The sequence below is a fragment of the Carcharodon carcharias genome, chromosome 2 (genome assembly GCF_017639515.1).
Source record: "Carcharodon carcharias isolate sCarCar2 chromosome 2, sCarCar2.pri, whole genome shotgun sequence".
Lineage (NCBI taxonomy): Eukaryota > Metazoa > Chordata > Chondrichthyes > Lamniformes > Lamnidae > Carcharodon > Carcharodon carcharias.
The window spans coordinates 215,034,951-215,058,622 of NC_054468.1; the positions used below are offsets into that span (position 1 = coordinate 215,034,951).

A 23,672-nucleotide genomic window follows, 5' to 3' on the forward strand; every position below is an offset into this window, starting at 1 on the left:
TCTCTCACCAGCTCGTTGGCCAGCAACAAAGACCCCTGACCCCTCCATAAAACTCCCACACCCCTTTGATTTTTAGTGTTGCTTTCCTTCCCCACCCCTTCTTGAATGAAAGTATTTGTCTTGCGTTATGATACAGTTTCATTGGTACCAACAGCTGTCCTAGTATGTTGGCAGGCTGGTTGTCTATCAAGAAGCTTGTGACTGCTGAGCTCAATCTTGTCCCTACCAAATATCAGACATACATTTCCTGCATAGTAATCAGGAGTCTAAAATCTAGCAGATTTTCCCCTTCTCCCAAACCCCTCCTCCTCTCTCAATCACAATGTCACAGGAAAGCAAATCAATTTTGTTCTCACTGGGATCCAATGGGGATCAAATTAATGACCCTAGGGATCATTAGGGATGGGCAATAAATGCTGGCCTAACCAGTGACACCGGTGATGCTAGATTTTAGACTCCTGATTACATCCTGTGAAAAGAATTTTTTAAAATCCCAGTCCATGTTCCTATGTTACACACAAATTTGTTAAAAAATATAAATTAATTTGAAGTGTTTTTTGGCTTTAGATTTGAGTCTGAATACCATTAAAGAGTCCAAAGTGAAATATCTGTTATATCCCCAGTAGATGAGGCCACTGTTCTTATAAAAAATGCTATCAAATGGAGTTGTCTGTGCCCTTTTGAGGTTAGACATTAATTTTATTTTTAGGCCAATGTAGGGGAAGCTATTTGTTGCATGTGCTCCATGCTACAGATAGATTGCTTGGTGCTTTCAGAGGATAGGGTAAAATCTTTCAACTCTTTATAAGATAGATATGGGAAAAATAGGAAATCAGAATTTAGAATTATCTGTTTCCTGGATTAGCAGGCCTGCAGCTATTGTAGCATTGTACTTTTTAAAACAGCGTTGTCCACAGATGTGTTAAATGTAATCTCCAGGTGCACCATGATTTTTAAATCTTTTGAAATGCTGGGTACATAAAGTTTGAACCTAACTTTTCAAACTTTTATCGTTCACTGTAGGAATAAGATATTTATAGTTCTTTACTTGCATCGAATCCTGAAAAGCTTTGAAAGATGCAGACAGTGTTCAGTTATCTGAGTGAATTGTGTCATATAGAATATTAATAGTTCCAAGAAAAAAAATTGTATGGGTGTCTGATTATGGAAAATACCTACTTGCCAAGCTGCAAAGAAATTGAATGCTGATACATTGCATCACCAGTCCTCTAATGGCTATTGGTACATATAGTGCATAGTTGAGCTACACATATCATCCCAGGTTAGATTCCTAGTCTGTGCTGAATTATCTGATCTCAACTGGAATAAACTTTGGGGATTTGGAATTGCGCTTGCACCCCTCCCCACAGTGCCTCCCACGGCCCTCATCCCTCCCCCACTACAAGTCCCCAACCTCCCCCTCCCTGGCCCCCTCCACATCCAGGACAGAAAAATCTAACCAGAATAATCTTGCACCAAGTGATCACATGGGCTTAGTACTGTGCAATAACCAGCATTCTTGTAGTTATACTCCATCATGATTTGACATCTTCAGAAGAGGAGAAAGGGTGAAAATTTGGAAAGGTTTTGTTAAAAATAAAACCAAATGATACATTGTGACTACTGATCAATAGATTAATATTAATATAAGTAACAGTGCACTTTCGTCTTTTATACATTTAAAACATTTTTTCATCTCTTCTATTTCATTTCTGTGTAATATAATATTGCTTTCTCTACCTTTAGCAATGCAGCAGTTTAATTGTTTTAACTTCTTCTTAAAAAACAGCGTGGAACGATTTCTAGAACAGCCTGAAATTCATACGTAAGTGTTTTGATTTAGTTCTGTATGGGTAACATTTTAGTAGTATCTTGGCAGCAAACTTAAATGGTATTCAGTTTTTCTTAAGAGAAATCAGTTATGATCTCGAAGGAGACCATTAGCTTTTAAAATGAAATTTGAACACCCAGCTATTAACTGGATGCCACAAGATTTTATGTTTTAAACAAAAACTTCAACTGGATAAAAATTAAGCAAAGCAAGTGCTACTAATTTAACACTATGGGCAGAATCTTGCCCTTGTTGGGCAGGCTCAGCGGAGGCAGTTGGGAAGCCAACCTCTGCCCACGATTGGAGCCAGAAGGCAATTTTACGCTGGCAGGACAATTAAGGCTCACCCAATGTGAAACGCGAGCAGCAGTGCTCAACGCTGCCTGTGCAGGCGAGCACGAGTGCGCGCTTGATAATCTCCCCGAGGCACAGAGCTGCCTCAGGGAGATAAAAAGTTATATAAAAAAAATAAAAGAAATCAAAAATGTAACATGAGCAGGGACATGTTATTAATTAAGTTTTAACATTTTTATTTTATTTTTATTTGCTTTAGGAAACCTCATCCCTCCTGTGGATGAGGTTTCCTAAAAAGTGCAAAGCCCGCTTGGCCTTTTCGCCTGCCCACCAACTATAAGGTTCAAAGGCAGCGAAAAATTTAACTTAATTGATAATTTAATGACCTTAACAGGCCTTTTAATTGTCAACGGGTGTGCTGCCGACAGAAATATCACGCGACTGCACATTGATGTCGGGACGCTTGCCCAACGTTAACACGCATCATTTCACGTTTGAGCGGGTTGGGCATGCGCTCACCTGCCAAGCTAAAAATTTTGCCCTATATTTTGTCAACCCTTATTCCTTAAAGCCAAAAATCTTAACAGACCACTTCCCATTCTGACTTTAATTCCAGCTGAGAGTTCCCCTATACATAAGGGTTATTTCACATCTCCTGAGATCAAACCAAGATATGCCACAGCTCTCAGGAATTCACTTTGATTCCTTCAGTGTTCCTGCTATTCTTCAAGGTATGAGGTTTCTTTGGGGCCCCTCCACTATCATTCGGCCGAGCGACTCTCCAATTCTCTTTAAACATCTCACAATTGTTGACACCCCCAGCTCAAGCATGAGTTTCAATGCCTTCTTGCTTAGTGGTCTACAGCTTCTGGCATATTTCCCTCTCTGCTTGTCTCAAAGTTGCTTCCAGACTCCAACTGACTGTTTCCACGAGAAAATGCACAGATCAACCCAAAACAAAAGACTTGCCTCCCTGAAATCTATTCCCACTGCAACATGGCACACCTGGGATGTCCCAGATAGAGATTTAAACTAATTAACTTTCCTAAGGATAAGGATGTTTTAGAAGGTAATGTATATGGGTACTTTAGGAACCTTCCTTGCTTACCAGTTGCTTTTCAACCTTTCTCTGATCTGGGGAATTACTTGAATAATTCACATCTCTAATGAAGGCAGGGCACTTGTCCTCAAGCTTACTGTCTTCGGTTCCCCGGCTAAATGGGCCCACCTGCTGTTTTATGGCTTTCACCTGGGGATAGATTGCAGGAATTCACCAAGGCTCCTTAGACAGCACCCTCCAATCCCATGACCGCTACCATCTAGAAGGACAAGGGCAGCAGATAGATGGGAACACCACCACCTGGAAGTTCCCCTCCAAGTCACTCACCATCCTGACTTGGAAATATATTACCGTTCTGTGGCTGTCGCTGGGTCAAAATCCTGGAACTCCCTTCCTAACAGCACTGTGGGTGTACCTGCACCACATGGACTGCACCAGTTCAAGAAGGCAGCACACCACCCACCACCTTCTCAAGGGCAATTAGGGATGGACAATAAATGCTGGCCCAGCCAGCGAAGCCCACATCCCATGAATGAAAAAAAACTTTCTAACTCTGACCGTGTAAGTGCACATAGACTGGCCTTTGATGAATGAATACTTCGGATGATCTGGCAACTTCTGAATTTCAGAGTTTCAATTACCTTACAAGTTGAATTTCCCTAAAATTAAAAGTTATATTCCTACAACATGTGAATCATAAAATTAGACATTTTCATCATGTTGACTGTTCACCAGTGAAGTCATACACATCACTGTGTTGTAAGGAAAAGGATCAATATTTTTGATGAATCCATGTCTTAAATTCCAATGGAACTTGAGTGATTCTTTTTAATCCTGATTTTAACCACTAAAGATTAAAAAGGAAAGCAATTTCTGTTCAAAATTCTCAAATTCAGGAGGTTTAAAGGGGATGTGAGGAAGAATTTTTTCACCCAGAGGGTGAACTCACTGCCTGAAAGGGTTGTAGAGGCAGATACCCACATAATATTTAAGAAGTATTTGGATATGCACTTGTGATGCCATGGCATACAAGGCTATGGGCTTAGTGCTGGAAAATGGGATTAGAATAGTTAGGTACTTGTTTGACCAGCGCAGACTTGATGGGCCGAAGAGCCTTTTTCTGTGCTGTAGACCTCTATGACTATGAAAAATAATAGATGTACATCCATGCCCATCCACTGGGCCTTCATTTTCAGCCAGGCCTGTAGCTCCAGAGATGTATTCAGGCCAGTCTAGAGTCAAAACCTCCATTTGCTACAGAGCCATTTGAGGGCACTTGAGGGGCTGTCTCTGCAGCATTGTCACAAAACTGCCAAACATGAATATATATTGTTTTATATGATGAGCATGTACATTAACTAAAAAAAATTGCTGCCTCCACCTGCCAGCCCCAGATTTTCATGCCTATTAATGGTGAAATGGTCCTAAGCTTATTGATACATTGTTGATTGTAGACTCCAGTTTTTGTATAGTTGGTATTGAAGAAATGCCACGAGTCCTCGATTGACAGATGATTGTATATTTAGTTAATATGAAGCACGTGAATAATCAATTTTCAGAAATATAATCACAGGGTATGTAATTAAAATAAAAATCAGTTTCCATAGTTTGCTAAAAGAAAAACAAATTCTATCCTGCAGGGGGCGCCTCCTTGTTGGTACCTTTGTGGCCCTGTTCTTCAATTTGCTTACCATGTTGTCTTTGAAGAACAAGGCTTTGGCTTACGTCTCTGAAGGTATGTTCCAGTTCAACGGCTACATACTAGCCGCAAAGTGGTAGCAATTTCCAATGATTTAAATGTTGCTGTCTACAAAATGTTAACAGTTTCTAAACACGTCAGTTATGTACAGGAATCTGTCAAAAAGGAGAACTTAAGTTGGCCTTAAAACAGAAATTAATAAAAATAAAATAGTTTCTTTGCATTTGGGCCATGAGGCACATTTTGCATGATTCTATTTTATTGGCAGCATATTTCAAATCTTACAAGGGGCAAACGATGTACTTTAAATATGTTCTGCATTAACTTTTTAGGACCATTGTAGGATTTCCTTAATATAAGATGACATTTTCTTCATCAGGGACACCACCTATTTGGCAGGATATGATTGACTTTATTATTCCTTCCTTTTCCACTTTTGCTGTCAGGTGTCAAAATTAGAGAAGGCTTCTGAACAGCAAGGGAACTGAATCAACATTAACTTGTTCATTAACCTACATCTCTATTTTCAAATGTTGGTTTGTTAATTTAATTCTCTGTAACATCTCCAGTTCCCCAGTTGCTGTTTTAAATCAAATCTTTAAGAAAGGCCTCTGGGTGGTAGAACAGTCTCCTACCTACCTTTTTATTTGTAAAATTACAGGTACATTGAGGAAAAAAAAATTCTGTGCTCCTGAAAACATCTCAAATTCTGTTTAAAGCCTAGCATCCACATTTGAAATGTAAACATTTACACAGATATTGCATTATACACCATGTCACTTTTTTGAAAATTCAAAGGATTTACACTTTATAGGTTTGAATAGGTAATTTAATTTCCAGCATTAAAACAACTGATGTAAAGTAAGCACCATATTTGTCAAATTTTTAAAATCTGCTTTTTGTAGGCATTTAAACTCAAATTGTTCTGCCCCCAATTCTGTTTCATGTAGTATTATCAACTGCGTGTGGAAACATTAAAAATCAGTACGTTTGTCACGTTTGGAAGCACAGCGTGCATGTCATTTTCCCATTCTGCTGGGATTCTGATCTCTGTCACATTGTTGCAAGCCCAAAGTGCAAGCCCATTGTGAAAATTATCATAGAGCCACTCTGGCATGCCTTCTGGCAAATAGCTGAAGAATGATACAAGAACAAAATAGGCTGGGAAAACTTAGGTCAGGCAACACCTGAGGAGAGAAACAGAGTTAACGTTTCAGCTTGATGATCTTTCACTCGAACTGAAGAATGATATTGGAAACAAGTTGGCTAAGGGAATTGGCAAGAAAAAGTTGGGTGAGACATTTAAAGTGAAATGAATGTAAAAATAATCAGGTTGCTCAGTGTGTTGGATTAATACCAGATGTTTATTTTTCACTAAGGTCCTAGAAGCCCCTCCTGCTGGGAGCTATTGGCCAATCAGAGGCTGGCAGTTCCTCATCGCTGTCAACGCCAGCGGGAGCAGTGGTTGCTAGTAATGCTCCCAGCAGAGGCCCAGGATTGCTGAGAGACCAAGGCGAAATATGGGTTGAGGATGTGGTGGGGTTGCCAGAGAGTGGGTGGAAGCAAGGGCTTTGAGCAGAAACTATCCCCCCCACCAACACCCACCCAATCAGGCACAACGTTATCTTACCCCTCGTTATCAAGCACATCGAGAGACCCTCTTACCATTTAATTCTTGGGCTCCTGAATCATGGATAAAGGGTGTCAATTGCCTTCTTAGTGATGACATCCCCCTGCTGGCAGCCAGGATCTCTGCGTCAGCCCCTTGCTCCCTCCAACTTAATCAGTTCAGTTTTGCCGCTGTCTGGAGACTGATCCAATCAAGGGGGCTGTGTTAAATCCAGCCCTCTGACTCTTACCAACCAGGTAGCATTCTAGCGCTGTCCACTAAACAGCCTCTTTTCTATAGTCTGGTATTGCTTGTGTGCAACCTTTAGTTAATCCCAGCTGACGGTAACCAATTTTTTTTTTAATTCGTTCATGGGATGTGGGCATTGCTAGCTAAAGCATTTATTTCCCATCCCTAATTTAATTTAAGAGTCAACATTGCTGTGGGACTGGAGCCACATATATGCCAGACCAGGTGAGGACAGCAGATTTCCTTCCTTTGGTTTTGTCAATCAAACTTTTTGATTCCAGATTTTTATTGAATTCAAATTTCACCATCCCCCATGGTGGGATTTGAACCCAGGTCCCCAGAGCATTACCCTGCGTCTGTGGAATACCAGTCCAGTGACAATACCACTATGCCACCTTTCCTTGTTAGAAGGTATCTTGGGATTAATTGGACCAAGTGTGAAAGAAGTTAAGAACTTGTTCATTGGTCTCTGGTTAACCTATCAAAACGTATGTTCAACACAAAAGTTATTTCAAAACTTAATGGTCTTAATTTTAATATTTCGCATGAATTTCCATAGCTCTTATTATGAATTGGGAGGCCTAAGGGTTCATGTAGAGAAATAAGTCACTTCAGAGTTGCATAGGTGCTGCTGGTGAGTTTAACAGCATATGAAAATATTGCCACATTTAATTTGTTTTGTTGGCAGATACCTTTTTTACAATGCTTCATCAATATTTAAACATCAGAATGACAACCACCATGAGAGCAATTACAGACTTTAAGTGGAGTTTTTCAAGGATGCAAGCAAGTCACAACAGCAATTTGAAATCTTAGTCAGTTTGTCATAAACCATTAAGTACACTCCAATAACTATGCCTTTCAGTTAATCACTTTGGGAAAAGAGACTTGCCTCATGATAGGCCGTCAAATTTCCAAAACAGAATCCGATATTCTGATATAAAAACAGAAAATGCTAGATATACTCTGCAGGTCAGGCAGTATCTGTGGAGAGAGAACAGAGTTGATGTTTTTCAAGTCGATGCACTTTTCTGTTTTTATTTCAGATTTCCTGTGTCCACGATATTTTGCTTTTGTTCCAACATTCCGACACTAGATTTAATATGTAGTATTTTTGGTAATTTGTTCTGCCAATTTTCTCTTGAATGGTGACATCTGATACCGTGAGGACCAAGTATCCTCCAGTGCTTCACCCAAGTGACCAACCTTCAGATTTGATTCAGGAGAGTGAGTGTTTGCAATCTATAATTGTATTCATTTGATAGCAGTCATTATTGGGAAATCTGCACCAATTGTTCTGCTGCCTAATCCAGGGCCATTAAGGCAGAATGCAGTAGTCCACTGCCATCATGGCTACAATCAGCTAGCTGAGCATAGGCAGGAAATCAAACTTGTAAATTCCTGGTCTGTGTGATTCATTTTATATGCTGGCTTGACCAAGTGCACCATAGATCCAAGTTTTCGTTAATGTTTAAAAACATATTACCAATGTGTTTTTGGAGCAATTTAATACTGGAAAGTAATCATCTCTATCCAATTCTTTGTTATGGTTATTTTCTGCAGCAAAAACAGGCATTTAGTTTTGTTGATAGACGTTAATATCCCAGAATCTTGACATTAACACATATAAGGCATTAATTTTAATAGAAGAATATCTTTGGGAGAACTGGGTAATAAAAGCGGTGAGCTAAACCATTTTAATTTCTTGGATCTGAAACTGTCCCTGAGTAGTAGTGTCTCCTCTTTTTGCCATTTGTGATCTTGGAATTGTAGAACGATTTCAGCACAGAAGGAAGGCATTTGGCTGTTCTGTTTGTACTGGCCCTCTGAAGGAACAATTCACCGAGTGCCACTCTCCTGCCTTTTTCCCCATAGCCTAACAAATTTTTTCGTTTCAGATAATGATCCAATTTCCTTTAACAAACCTCAACTGACCCTGCCTCCACCACACACTCAGGCAGTGCATTGTAGAAACTAACCACTCCCTGTGAGATTTTCCTTATGTCTCCATTGCTTCTTTTGCCAATTACCTTAAATCTGTGCCCTCTGGCTCTCGATCGTTTCACCAATGGGAACGGTTTATCCCTATCTACTCTGTCCAGATCCATCATGATTTTGAATATCCCTATCAAGTCTCCTCTCAACCACTCCAAGGAGTACAGTTCCAACTTCTCCAGCCTATCCTCGTAACTGAAGTTCCTCATGCCTAGAACTATTCCCATTAATCTTTTCTGCAATCTCTCTGGTGCCCAGAACTGGATGCAGTATTTCAGTTGAGGCCAAACCAGTTTTTTAAAACAGGTTTAATACAACATCCTTGCTTTTGTACTCTATGCCTCTATTCATAAAGCATTGGGATGGCGTATGCTTTATTAACCGCTCTCTCAACTGTCCTGCCACCTTCAATGAGTTATGCACATATGCACCCAGGTCCCTCTGCTCCTGCACTCCCTTTAGAATTGTATCCTTTATTTTATGTTGTCTCTCAATGTTCTTCCTACTAAAATGAATTAATTCACACTTCCGTGAAAATTACATTTCAGCTGTCATTTGTCTGCCCATTCTACCAATCTATCTATGTCCTTTTGAAGTTCCATACTACCCTCCTCATGGTTCACAATACTTCCAAGCTTGGGGTGACCACATCTATAAAAATGTGGTCCATAAAGTTCTCAGCTTCATGGATGCACTGCAGTGACTCTAGATGCTGATCAAGCTCCTAAACCCAGAGCTTGAGCTGCTGCAATTGGTGACACCTCCTATATGTTTGGTTATCCAGGACACAAGAAATGTCCAGGAGCTCCCAAATGGAACAGAATGTGTACTCCAGGGATCAGAGCTGCCCTGCCATTCCTCTATCTATTAAATAATAAAACTTGCTACTTAAAAAAGACTCAGCAGCTACTCACTTCTCTTCTGTTTTCTGTTAACTACGTGGTATTAATTCAAATGCTTTATTTAACACTTATTAAAAAAATGAATTTTTTTAATTTCCCAGCTCCTTAGATTAACTCCCTAACTTTGAAGGAAGGGAAACAAAGTTACAACACTCACTAGCCAATCAACTCATGACCTTCCTGTGATTCCAGTTTGATTTTTTTTCTTTGCTTCATTTCAGTGATCTTGACCTGCTGCACACTTTTCCCAGGCTTGAACCCTCACTAGGCTCCAGGGGGAAAGGGGATCATGTCCATCAGGACCCGGCCCCCTGACAGGATCAATCCCTCTTGTAGGCACAGCTCCAGGCTCAGTCCCGGCTCCAAGCATGGGGGTACTGGCAGGGCTACAGTCGCCATGTGAAGATCCACATGTTGCTGAAGCCACCTTGGATCCCCAGCCTCAGACAGTGGGGAAGGCAAGCAGCACCAGGTGCTGGTTGCAGAGCATTAATCCACTGACACTGGATCCTGTAATGATCCAATATGACAACAACATAAGCAAGTGTCACAGAGTTCAGGCACCACCCCAATAGAGAAAAGCGCACAACCAAATGGACCTACTTACGCACACTCCTGACTCAAAGATTGGGGATTAGAGTTCCTCCCCTCTCTAGTGTATCTGTTAGATAGCCTATCTGGACTGGAGTTTTGAATGCTTGTTGAGGGCTATTTTAGTGGTTTAGAAAACATTAGCTCTTCAGAACCACACAAATGAAAATATCATTTTTTAAAATTGTTTCCACACACTTATATACAGGTATGAGTAAAACATACTTTTTTGTGTGCTGAAACTTAGTATGACAAAAGTGTTAGAAAGAAAAATAAATAAAAGTAGATTAAAATAAAATTAAGATTGAGGAAACGAAGGAGTAAAGAGATTCAGAATTGCAATTGAGATATTGTTTGGCTGGCATTTTCAGATTTGTACTGAATATATTTCTCTTTATACTGTGTTTTAGAAATTGAGTGGAACTTGGGCATTTACCCATCAGAGAGTCACCTGAGCCACTTTTTTGCAGTTGTCTTGCACACAAGCCATTTGGTAAAATAGAAAATACACAATTGATCATTTTTTGAAAGAAAGATTGACTAATGTTTCTGGTTGTGACCCTTTTTCAGTTCAAACATTGAATCTAGCAATAGATTCCCATTCTGTCCTCATGAGCACTCAAAAACAAAGTGTAGAAAATAAGAAAACATCTAATTCCTCATTCTGAAGAGATAGAGACTGCACTAAGACTTGCAGTAAACCTGATAGTCTTTTCAGGTAGAGCATGACGATGCATATATTTCCATTATAAGTGGGTGATGATTTAATTGGAATAAGGGTTATTCCATGCAGTTCAGTGGCAGGCAGTTGAAAAGTTGGCAGATTCTTGATGTTTTCAACTTAGTGTTTTTGCCAATATCCAGCCATAAAACATGCTATACAATAAAACTGTTTTTAAAGGGAAATATAAATATTATGGTTATAATCAGTTAATCTCTCTCCAGTCAGCCACAACAGGAAAGGAATATTTTCTGTAGTACTGGGAAACCAAAACAAATGTTTTGTTCTAGCAAAGTAAAGGCACAGTTTCTTGGAATCAACCTGCAGTTCTTCGGGGTGTTCATTTACAGACAACAATATGAAAAGGAATCTAATGAGCCTTTCCACTCTCTCTGCAGCTGCTAGTACGAGTTGGCTCCAGGAACACGTTGCTGATTTAAGCCGAAGGTAAGAGTGATTTAGAAATAAAAACAAATATTTGGTGGAAATATACAGCAGATATGGCAACATCAACGGGGAGAAACTGAGTTACCGTTTCAGGTCCATGACCTTTCGTCAATTCAGTGGCAGGCAGCTGAGGCATTGGTAGGCCCTTGATGTGTTCAGCTTTATTGATTTTTACCATCATGTAGTTTTAAAACAAGCTCTACAATATAACTGCATTTGAAGGGGAGAAAACAGTTATGGATAATTGCAATTATGTTGTAATCGGTTGCTTTCTCACCAGTCAGTCATGACAGGAATGGAATATTCCTCCATTATAATAGGATACCAAAACAAACGTTTGGTTATGGAAAGTAAATGTAGAAATGCAACAGAACTGCTGATTTATGCAGTCGCCTCAAATTTATCTAACACTTTCTGACAATATGCAGGTGACTTTTTTTGACAATTATTCATTCATGGGATGTGGGCGTTGCTGGCTGGACCAGCATTTATTTCCCATCGCTAATTTCCCTTAAGAAAGTGGTGGTGAGCTGCCATCTTGAACCACTGCATTCCACTTGTTAATGGAACACCCACAGTGCTGTTAGGAAGGGAGTTCCAGGATTTTGACCCAGTGACAGTACTATTATAGTTCCACTTCAGGGTGTGCCTTGGAGGGGATCTTGAAGATAATGGCGTTCCCATGCAGCTGCTGCCTTTGTCCTTCTAGATGGTAGAGGTCGCATGTTTGGAAGGTGCTGCTGAAGGAGCCTTGACGAGTTGCTGCAGTGCATCTTGTAGGTGGTACACACTGCCAGTGTGAGTTGGTGGTGGAGGGAATGAATGTTTAAGGTGGTGGATGGGGTACCAGTCAAGTGGGCTGCTTTGTCCAGCATGGCATCCAGTTTCGAGTGTTGTTGGAGCTGCACTCATCCAAGCAAGTGGAGAGTATTCCATCATGCTCCAAAGTTGTGTCTTGTAGATGGTGGACAGGCTTTGGGGAGTCAGGAGGTGAGTTACTTGCTGCAAAATTCCCAGCCTCTGACTTGCTCTTGTAGCCACAGTATTTAGATAGCTGGCCCAGTTCAGTTTCTGGTCTATGGTAGCCCCCAGGATGCTGGTAGTGGGGGATGCAGTGATGGTAATACCATTGAATGTCGAAGGAAGATGGTTAGATTCTCTCTTTTTGGAGATGGTCATTGCCTGGCAGTTATGTGGCGCAAACGTTACTTACCACTTATTAGCCCAAGCCTGAATATTGTCCAGGTCTTGCATATGGATGCGGACTGTTTCCGTATCTGAGGAGTTATGAATGTTACTGAACATTGCGCAATCATGAGCAAACACCCCTACTCCTGACCTTATGTTAGAGAGGAGGTTATTGATGAAGCAGCTCTGGATGGTTGCGCCTGAGACACTACCCTGAGGAACTCCTGCAGTGTTGTCCCGGGACTGTGATTCTGTGACTGAGATCATTGACCTCCAAAAACTACAACTATCTCCCCTTGTGCCAGGTATGACTCCAACCAGTGGGGAGTTTTCACAATTCCCATTGACTTCAGTTTTGTCGGGGCTCCTTGATGCCACACGCGATCAAATGTGCCCTTGATGTCAAGGGCTGTCACTCCACCTCACCTCTTGAGTTCAGCTCTTTTGTCCTTGTTTGGACCAAGACTGCAATGAGGTCAGAAGCTGAATGGCCCTGGTGAAACCCAAACTGAGCATGAGTGAGCAGCTTATTGCTGTGTAAATGCCACTTGACACTTTCCATCACTTTGTTATCAAGAGTAGACTTATGGGGCAGTAATTGGCGTGGTTGGATTTTTCCTGGTTTTTGTGGACAGGACATACCTGGGCAATTGCCAGATAGATGCCAGTGTTGTAGCTGCACTAGAACAGTTTGGCTGGGAGCACGGCTAGTTCTGGAGCACAAGTCTTCATTACAATTGTTGGAATGTTGTCAGGGCCCATTGCCTTTGCAGTATCCAGTGCCTTCAGCCATTTCGCTTCACGTGATATCAAGAATCAAATTGACTGAAGACTGTGAGACCTTGAGGAATCCGAGATGGATCATCCAACCGGCACTTCTGGCCGAAGCTGGTTTCAGATGCTTCAGCTTGTCTTTTGCACTGATGTGCTGGGCTGCCCCATCATTGAGAATATTTGCGGTGCTTCCTCCTCCTGTTAGTTGTTTAATTGTCCACCACCATTCATGAGATTCATATCTGAGAGCTCATCAGTGTAGCTGAGGGGTGTTATCAAGGTAGTTATGTTTGCTAGAGCAGGTAATTTGAGCAGCTTCCCTGCAGCTATTATAAGCCTGGTGTAAAGTCTCCCTGCCACAAAAGAAATCATTGTGCAGAAGGGTGTAATTTAAACCATCTTCAAAACCCAAATTAAATACCCTGATCTTACTACAAGATGCCAAATTAGAAGTTTTTGAAGTAAATGAAAGGTAATTGTTGCTGTAATTTGTTCTTTCCTCACAATCTGACAGATTGATGTGATTCAGATAAAGAACCTTGTTGAGTATGGGCATACTGATCATGCAGCGTCCCAGTGGACTGCACTTTTACAAAACCACCTGCTATAGATCAAACCTTTTGAGTAGTTTGTACTGCAATCTCAAACTCGCCTCATCAATGAGAAAATAATCCTGTACTTAAGAGAAATGTGATTTTCATGTCGGATTCATTGATCTATGTTAAACAGCAAGTATACATACGTGTTACATTATGTAAATATTTTCACTTGCCACAAAATTTACATGACCGCATTATAGTTGTTAAGCATGGATATCATTGTGCTTTAATAGCATGGAGCACAGTAGCCTTTGATATTTTAAGAACAGTAACCAAAAGTTGAATATATACAAAAAAATTATACTGTGTGGTACATAAAATAAATACCCTTGAGTAATTTCAAGGCTGTAATTTCATCGTTGTACTCAGATAATTATAAAGCACTAAAGCTTCACTCTTGAAAATTATTACATCATCTGTATCCTTGGATCAGATTACTGCCTCTCAATCACACTCAGGGATCCATTTTCTATTATCTTGTGGGTGGGTTGGAGGGAGTTGTACTGCAACTTGAAAATTTTTGCCATCTGTATAAGTATTAATCGTTTCCATCCATTTATACTTGATGATGAATTTTCAGGTCTCGCACAGTGCCAGGTTATAAATGCATTGGGTGCAAGAAATAGGTAGGAAAAAATGGAAGAGTTAAACCACTTAAAATGGTATCACTTTTTGGCCATTTCTAGTATTGGAGTACTAGCTGCAGTGTAGTGGGACACAGTTTACCAGCCTGCTGTCTACCACATCATGGGTTGCTGAATTTATTCACGCTGGGAAGTGGGGAGCTTTCGCTCTTTGCTATAAGGGGGGAAATTCAGAACAAGTAACACTCTGGGCTGTCCTGGCATAGTTGGTGAACTAGAGCTCTTGCAATCTGTTACTTGGGATAACGAATGACCTGGGGAAAAGCAAATGACCTTTAGGATTGTTATTTTGTGTCCCTTAAGTAGTTAACCACAAAAAATATCATACTTATGAATATTTCATTGCCAAAAATTATAAAAGACGGTTTCAGGAATGGATTGTTTCTAAAAGCCCTGAATGTGTTTTATTTTCAGTTTATGTGGAATAATTCCAAGTTTAAGCAGTATTTTGCTTCCGCGCATGAACCCATTTGTCCTAATAGACCTTGCAGGAGCACTGGCACTCTGCATCACCTATATGCTGATTGAAATAAAGTAAGTGATGTGCACTGTAAGTTCTGCATTGTGTCTAATCTTTGAGAAATATTGAAATAGGCCATGGAAGTATGTTTGCAATTAAGGTTCTGAATCAGATTTAAACTTCTCAATGTATGAAAATGCAAATAATATAGTGCAATATCCTTTGTCCTCGTTGACCTCTCCACAGCATTAATGCAGTTGACCAAGTTATCTTGCTACATGTTTCTCCTCCAATCGCCAGCTCCATGGAACTGCTCTTGCTTCTGGTTCTAGGCCATGTGATCAGCCCATTTCAAGCAGTTTTCTCTTTTCTGTTCTAACCTGTTACCCTAGAGATCTGTCCTTAGATACTTGCAAGTTCTCTTCTAAGTTCTGTTTTCCTTCAGTTTCTGCATGCAATGACATTATTTGCAGGCATGGCTGGTGTCAGCCTCAATGTCAATGGCGCCCAGCTCTTGTTCCAGCTTTTCTTTTGAGCTCAGAGCCAGCTCTTTGCTGTTAGACTGCTTGTTTGACATCATCATGGTGGAGTCAGATTCAGGCCATCATTTTTTGGCCTTTGTCACAAGCTCCATTCCCTTGCCACTGACTTTATCCTCCTCCCTAGCCATTTGCTTAGAGTGAACTAAACAATAAAAAACCTCAGCATTGGGATCGACCCTGAGTTCCACTTCAAACTCGTAATTCCATTAATTACTAATGCTGCTTATTTCCATCTCCATCTCTACTACGATGCCTCCACAGTCAAAACCCTCTTTTGCTAAAACCCTCATCCACATTTTTGGTTCGATAACTGTTACGTGCTTCTCTTAGACATAAATGTGCTAATCATACACAAGGATTGGTGAAACAATAATGTAGATTCTTTACATGCTATAGACTTATCTTCAAATAATGTTAACTTGTAGGGTAGGTATAATACACCTGACTCCTGCTGCTGTATGTAGACTGATTACAAGACATGGGACTAACATGTGACATCCTGTCAAGGCAGTAGTGATTGACAGCAGTTTAAGAAACGTTGCCTTAAAGGACGTGCACCACAGATCACAACATCTCCCTTTTTTTGACAGCCAAAGAAAATAACTGTGCCTGAATAAACCATTATACAAAGCAATAATACATGCCTCTGAAATGTATTGACGGTTTGCTCATCCGTCCAGACTTAGTTATGTTTATCTTTGCTTGAGGCTGCTACACATTTCCAGAATGCTGGTTAGGGGTGCTTTGTTTGTATTGTGTCTTAGACTGTGTCCTATTCGCAATAGGATTGCTCGATGTTTCTGGTTATGGTATTGTTGTGATTTGGCATTTGTTTCATTGCACTGTCATGCCATTTAGTGTTCATACATTGTATGATCTTGGTTCTGGGCATATGCTGATGATTTCTGCTGGATTCATGTGTCATCAGTTGGGTGCTGTACTCCTAACTTTTTGTCCAGTGTTCAGGTTGGGTAATTTATTACACACAAGCCAGTCATGGGCTTCTTTTATCTTCCCTGTTTTTTGAGCAATGCATCACATACTCCTGGGAGTATCGACAAGTGATGACTGGAGAGGTTTGTCTGCACTTGTCCGCCATATAGTAATTCCGCATTGGTTTCACTGTAGATGAAGTATGCATGTAGTACACATATTCAGTTCAAATTGTGTCACTCAGTCTGTTGGCAGAGTTAAGTGGTCTTCTCACAGTAGGTTAGCATGGGGTTTCCAGTGGTGCTCCTTGTGGTCTCTGGTCTTCACCATTGTCTTGAAGATACTTGGAACGGTGATCAAAGACAGGACCCTGCATGCCAGTAGACCTGTGATCCCTGGACCCATAGTGTCCACAATATAAAATATCTGGGGTGACCAGTGTGAGTTGTGGCAACATTTAAGTATAATGGGTCCCAGAGGTGGGATCTCTGAACCATTGTACACAGTGAGTTTTGCAATGGTTTGTTGAACCATCACTTGCCTCTTCTGTGAGTACATTAATTTCAGTATGAAATGAAGTGGAAGGATATTTGCACCTGCACCGGTATCCAGTTTTGCATATAAGTTAAAAGCAAAATACTGCGAATGCTGGAAATTTAGAACAAAAACAAAAATACCTGGTCTAACAGCATCTGCGGAGAGGGATACAGTTGACGTTTCAAGTCCGTATGACCCTTCATCAGAACTAAGACATAGAAATGAGATGAAATATAAGCTAGTAGAAGGGGGTGGGACAGGAGAGCTCGGTAGGGGGCCAGTGATAGGTGGAGGCCAAGAAGAGACTGACAAAGATGTCAGAGACAAAAGGACAAAGGGGTGTTGATAGTGGTGATATTATCTGAAAGATGTGCTAATGGGGACATTAAGCGAAGCAAGCTAGTGGCAGATGGCCCTAGTGCAGGTGGGGTGGGGGGAAGGGATCAAAATGGGCTAAAAGGTGGAGATGAAACAGTAGATCAAAATACATTTAAAAATAGGAGGGAAGAGAAAAAAATAGTTGTAAAAAAAATTATAAATTATTGGAAAAAGGGGGGATCGGAAAGGGGGTAGGGATGGAGGAGAGAATTCATGATCTAAAATTGTTGAACTCAATATTCAGTCCAGAAAGCTGTAAAGTGCCTAGTCGGAAGATGAGGTGCTGTTCCTCCAGTTTGCATTGAGCTTCACTGGAACATTGCAGCAGGCCAAGGATGGACATGTGGGCATGAGAGCAGGGTGGTGTGTTGAAATGGCAAGCAACAGGGAGGTCTGGGTCATGCTTGCGGACAGACCGAAGGTGTTCCGCAAAGCGGTCACCTAGTCTGCATTTGGTCTCTCCAATGTAGAGGAGACTGCATTGGGAGCAGTGAATGCAATAGACTAAATTGAGGGAAGTGCAAGTGAAGCGCTGCTTCACTTGAAAGGAGTATTTGGGCCCTTGGACGGTGAGGAGGGGGGGAGTAAAGGGGCAGGTGTTGCACCTTGTGTGGTTGCATGGGAAGGGGGTTGAGGTGTAGGGGGTGATGGAGGAGTGGACCAGGGTGTCCAGATGGAACGATCCCTGCAGAAAGCCGCCGGGGGGGTGAAGAGAAGATGTGTTTGGTGGAAATGGCGGAGGATGATCCTTTGAATGGGGAGGCTGGTGGGGTGATAAGTGAGGACAAGGGGGAGGGAGAAGAAGGTGTGAGGCGGATGCGCAGGAGATGGGCCGGACACGGTTGAGGACCCTGTCAACCGCTGTGGGTGGAAAACCTCAGTCAAGGAAGAAGGATGACATGTCAGAGGAACTGTTTTGGAAAGCGGCGTCATCAGAACAATTGCGATGGAGGCGAAGGAACTGAGAGAATGGGATGGAGTCCTTACAGGAAGCGGGGTGTGAGGAGCTGTAGTCAAGGTAGCTGTAGGAGTCGGATATTGGTGGACAGTCTGTCAGCAGAAATTGAGACTGAGAGGTCAAGCAAGGGAAGGGAAGTGTCAGTGATGGACCACGTGAAAATGATGGGTGGGTGGAAATTGGAAGCAAAATTAATCAATTTTTCCAGATCCAGACAAGAGCATGAAGCGGCACCGAAGCAGTCATCGATGTACCGGAGAAAGAGTTGTGGGAGGGGGCCTGAGTAGGACTGAAACAAGGAATGTTCCACATACCCCATAAAGAGACAGGCATAACGGGGCCCATGTGGGTACCCATAGCCACACCTTTTATTTGGAGGAAATGAGACGAGTTTAAGGAGAAATTGTTCAGTGAGAGAACAAGTTCAGCCAGACAGAGGAGAGAGGTGGTGGATATGGATTGTTCGGGCCTCTGTTCGAGGAAGAAGCGGAGAGCCCTCAGACCATCCCAGTCGGGGATGGAAGTGTAGAGGGATTGGATGTCCATGGAGAAGAAGAGGCGGGTAGGGCCAGGAAACTGGAAATTGTTGATATGATGTAAGTCATGAGAGGAATCACTGATGTAGGCGGGAAGAGACTGGACAAGGGGAGAGAGAATGGAGTCAAGATAGCAAGAAATTAGTTCCGTGGGGCAGGAACATACTGACACGATCGGTCTGCCGGGACAGTCCTGTTTGTGGATTTTGGGTATGTGGTAGAAGCGGGCCGTCTGAGGTTGGGAGACTATGAGCTTGGAAGCTGTGGATGGAAGATCTCCAGAGGAGATGAGGTCAGTGACAGTCCTGGAAACAATGGCTTGACGTTCAGTGGTGGGGTCATGGTCCAGGGGGAGGTAGGAGGAAGTATCTGCGAGTTGACATATAAGTTATACTGGCCTCGCAATGTGGGCACATAACCTAGATGGTGGCAGAGACTTTGGTTGGCACCACTGCCAGCATATTCTTTAATATTCACCATATTGAATGTCAGTTCACTTTGTGTAAGATGTGCTGGTCACCCTCATGATCGGACCGTGTAGCTTGGCTAGATATTTCATGACATTATTTGGTACATGATCTTGGTTGTTCAAAATGATTTACCTGTATGGCTTTTGGTTGTGGCTTCTTACGATGCTGAACCACTTGTTTTGGCATGTGGAAGCACCAATGCAGAAAGCAATGCCCTCTGGTGCCACATGCCTTGCATACAGTGTTAAAAACTGGGCAATTTTTGGTTGCATGTGTAAGGCCGCACCAACTGCATTGCTTGTTAGGCTTGCCTGCTTTGGCATTCATGCCAATGGTGGACGAATTAGGCACAGCCTGTATACTCTGTCTACCCAGTGGTATGGCTTCATACTTCGGTCCGCTTTGTAGTAGTGCTTCCACACTCTAGCCTTTGGGTTGGTTCAAGAGGTCTTTTTGGAATGCTTCTGTCAGGGTGGATGCTAACATCAAGTATTCAGTCAGCTAGCTCTGCTGCCACTAAGTCTCAATCATGCCCCTTGTCTCTACATCTACTTATGAACTGGTCAGTGGTCTCCATTGCTTGTTGTCTAAAGGGCATGAAACGTGATTTCAAGACTCTGTATTCTGAAGTTGAGCTTCACTGGTAATCAATGTTCAAATGTTGACCATATTTCATAGGGATTTTTAAGATGGTCATCGGACAGACCTGATGTGTTAAGTCTGTGGAAGCCTTCCTTGCCTATAACAATTAGGATTTTAATGGCATGTTTATGTGGTTTAGAGATATTGTGGTCCAGAGAACACAGCTCGACACATTGTTGGAACGAGGTAAACTCAAATAAGAGGTTTGCTGCCTACCAGTTGAGTGTTGGAAACATTGTGATCATCCTGTGGGATTGTTAGGACTCTATCTGAAATAGGACACCTATTCAGAACTTAAGTTGGCTCTGAGATGCAGTACCTTTAGCTGGTCATATGTTTTGCTTGACTGTAATTGCGACTTAGGTGAGCTCTTTGTATTTTCCTGGTTTACTGAAGCTCCACCCACAAAACAGTGATTTTAGGTGCAAATAGGAACTGCCGACTTCAAAGGTAAAATAAAACAGTGAAGTAAGTTTTTTTTAAACAGACTTCTTCTGCTTATTAGGAGCTGTTACTAGATGGATTATTCTTCCCTGCCCAGTCTGCAGGATTTTAACTTCCCCAGACCTCCTTGTAAGGACATTAAGCAACAGTAATGGAGTCTCTCCCTGTCTGTGTGCTCTGCTTAAAGTTAGAGCCCCACTTGCTTAACACCAATGCCCTTGGTGATCAAAATTGGCTCTCTAACCATACAGCATAAAGCCTTTCCCCTTCCAATCTCTAATTTCCTCTGATTCTTTATTACATAGAATATACAGCACAGCAAGCTTTTTGGCCCAATTAGCCTGTGCTGGTGTTTATATTCCACATAAGTCTCCTTCTATTCCATCTGCCTCACCTCAACCTTTCAGCAAATCTTTCTATTCTTTTATCTTTCACATACTCGTCTAATGTTCTTTTGAAAACATCAAGACTGTTTGCCTCATCCACCTCTTTATGACAGCAAGTTCTACATTCTAACCACTCTCTGAGTAAAAGAAAAAACTCCTTATTTTCCTATTGGATTTATTTTCTATCGTGCATTGATGGCCCCTAGTTTTGGATTTATTTACAGATGGAAATGTTCTCTTCATACCTGCTCTGTTCAACCCATTCAAAATTGTAAAGGCCTCTATCAGGTGAACTCTAAAGCAGAAAGCTCAAATCTGTTCAACTTTTCCATATAGCTATAATCTCTCAGTTCTAGTACCATCCTTGTAAATCTTTCTTTCACTTTCTCTGGTCCTTCTGTGTCCTTTTTACATGGAGGCTAGAAGTATGCACAGTGCTCCAAGGGCAGTCTGACCAGCACGCTACACAAGTTTAAAATAGCTTCACTACTATTGAATTATATACTCATGTATAAATTCCAGTGTTTTGTTAACCAGTTTAATTGCTTTACTGACCTGTGATCCTGCTTTTAATGGTTTGTTCATCTATATCCCTGGATCCCTTTGTTCATCCATCCTATCTGTTTCTTATTATATAAAGTACAGGTCATGTTTCTATTTATCCTACTAAAGTACATCATCTCACATTTATCTATGTTAAAGTGCCTCTGCTACTTACCTGCCCAATCTACAAATTTTGCAATGTTAACTTCCATTATTTTGCATTTTTCCTCCGTGTTAGCTACACCCTCCAGTTTGGTAACATCTGCAAATTCTGATATTGAGTTACTTGTTCTTAAGTCCAAATCATTAATATTAATTATGAGTTACATTGATCCCAGTCTGGAACACTGCTTACTACCTTCCTCAAATCTGATTAACTATCCTTTACCCCATCTCTTTTTTTCATCAATAACCCTGTCCTCTGACTCTGGCCATGTATGCTTCCAACTTACCTTGACCCTCACTGGAATTCCCTTCTTAAACTTCTCTGCCTCTCCTTTGCTATCTCTGCCTTTAAAACCCCATGTAATAGCAGAGCATTTAGAAATGCTTAATATAGTCAAGCACAATCAGCATGGCTTCATGAAGGGGAAATTATGTCCGACAAATTTATTAGAATTCCTTGAGGAGGTAACAAGCAGGATAGATAAAGGAGAACCAGCAGGTGTAATATATTTGGATTTCCAAAAAGCATTTGGTAAGGTACCACACATAAGGCCACTTAATTAAGTAAGAGCCCATGGGGTTAGTATATTAGCATGGATAGAGAATTGGCTAACTAATAGAAGACAGAGAGTTGGAATATGGGGGGCCTTTTCAGGATGGCTACCTGTAACTAGCGAGTGCTACAGGGATCAGTGCTGGGGCCACAATTATTTACAATATATATTAATGACTTGGATGAGGGAAATGAATGTACTATTGCCAAGTTTGTGGATGACACAAAAATAGGTGGGAAGGCAAATGGTGAGGATGACACAACCTACAGAGAGATATAGACAGATTAAGTGAGTGGGCAAAAACATGGCAGATAGAATATAATGTGAGGTTATACACTTTGGCAGGAAGAATAGAGGAGCTAAATATTATATAAATAGAGAAAGACTGAAGAAAGCTGCAGCACAGAGGGATTTGGGGATCCTCGTGCATGAATCCCTAAAAGCTAGCATACAAGTTCAGCAGGTAATCAGGAAGGCAAATGGAATGTTGGCCTTTATTTCAAAGGAAATGGAGTAGAAAAATAGGGAAGTCTTGCTAAAACTATACAAGGCACTAGTTAGACCACACCTAGAATACTGTGAACAGTTTTGGTCCCCTTATCTAAGGAAGGATATACTGGCATTGGAGGCAGTCCAGAGAAGGTTCACTAGGTTGATCTCAGCATGGAGGGATTTTCTTATGAGGAGAGGTTGAGTAGGTTGGGCCTGTACTCATTGGAGATTAGAAGAATGAGAGGTGACCTTATTGAAATATATAAGATTTATAGGGGGCTTGACAGGGTAGATGCTGAGAGGTTGTTTCCTCTTGTGGGTGAGTCTAGGATCGGTTGGCATAATCTCAGAGTGAGGGGCCACCCATTTAAGACAGAGATAAGGAGGAATTTCTTCTCTGAGAGGGTTGTTAATCTGTGGAATTCTTTACCGCAGAGGTCTGTAGAGGCTGGTTCGTTAAGTATTTTCAAGGCTGAAATAGACAGATTTTTAATTAGTGAGAGAATCAAGGGTTATGGGGAAAAGGCAGGAAAGTGGAGTTGAGGATTATCAGATCAGAATGATCTCATTGAATGGCGGAGCAGTCTCGATGGTCCGAATGGACTACTTCTGCTTCTACGTCTTATGTTCTCTCAAAACCCTTCATTCAGCCAAGCTTTCAACCACTCTTCTTAATTACCGCCTTTGTGGCTCAGTATCTTCTCACCTCTATCTGTAGATTGCAACATGGAGCATTTTTTAATGTTAAGGGCACTATATAAATGCAAGTTGTTGATGCTTTTTAACTAGCCATGAGAAGTGTTGAAGCCATGTAATACTACCTTTTGCCCATCACCTATTTTTTCCCTCTATTTTCAGTAATTATTTTGCAGTGGACACAGCCTCAGCTATAGCCATTGCTGTTATGACATTTGGCACCATGTATCCTATGAGTGTCTACAGTGGAAAGGTGCTACTTCAGGTAGGAGTCCTTTTACATCATGTCAAACCTTGGGAATGGCAACTCAGTCTATGGTCACCGTTAAATCA

The 23,672-nt window shown here is 41.4% G+C and overlaps 1 protein-coding gene across 1 annotated transcript in view; it reads left to right on the top strand.

Annotated features, from left to right (window-relative positions):
- Window positions 1–23,672, top strand: part of slc30a6 (solute carrier family 30 member 6) — a 141,321-nt gene that overhangs the window by 78,485 nt on the left and 39,164 nt on the right. The window contains exons 8-12 of the mRNA XM_041176908.1: window positions 1,790–1,825; window positions 4,826–4,920; window positions 11,350–11,398; window positions 15,018–15,137; window positions 23,502–23,604. Of these exons, the coding sequence (XP_041032842.1) occupies window positions 1,790–1,825; window positions 4,826–4,920; window positions 11,350–11,398; window positions 15,018–15,137; window positions 23,502–23,604 (403 nt within the window). The remainder of the gene's footprint in view (window positions 1–1,789; window positions 1,826–4,825; window positions 4,921–11,349; window positions 11,399–15,017; window positions 15,138–23,501; window positions 23,605–23,672) is intronic.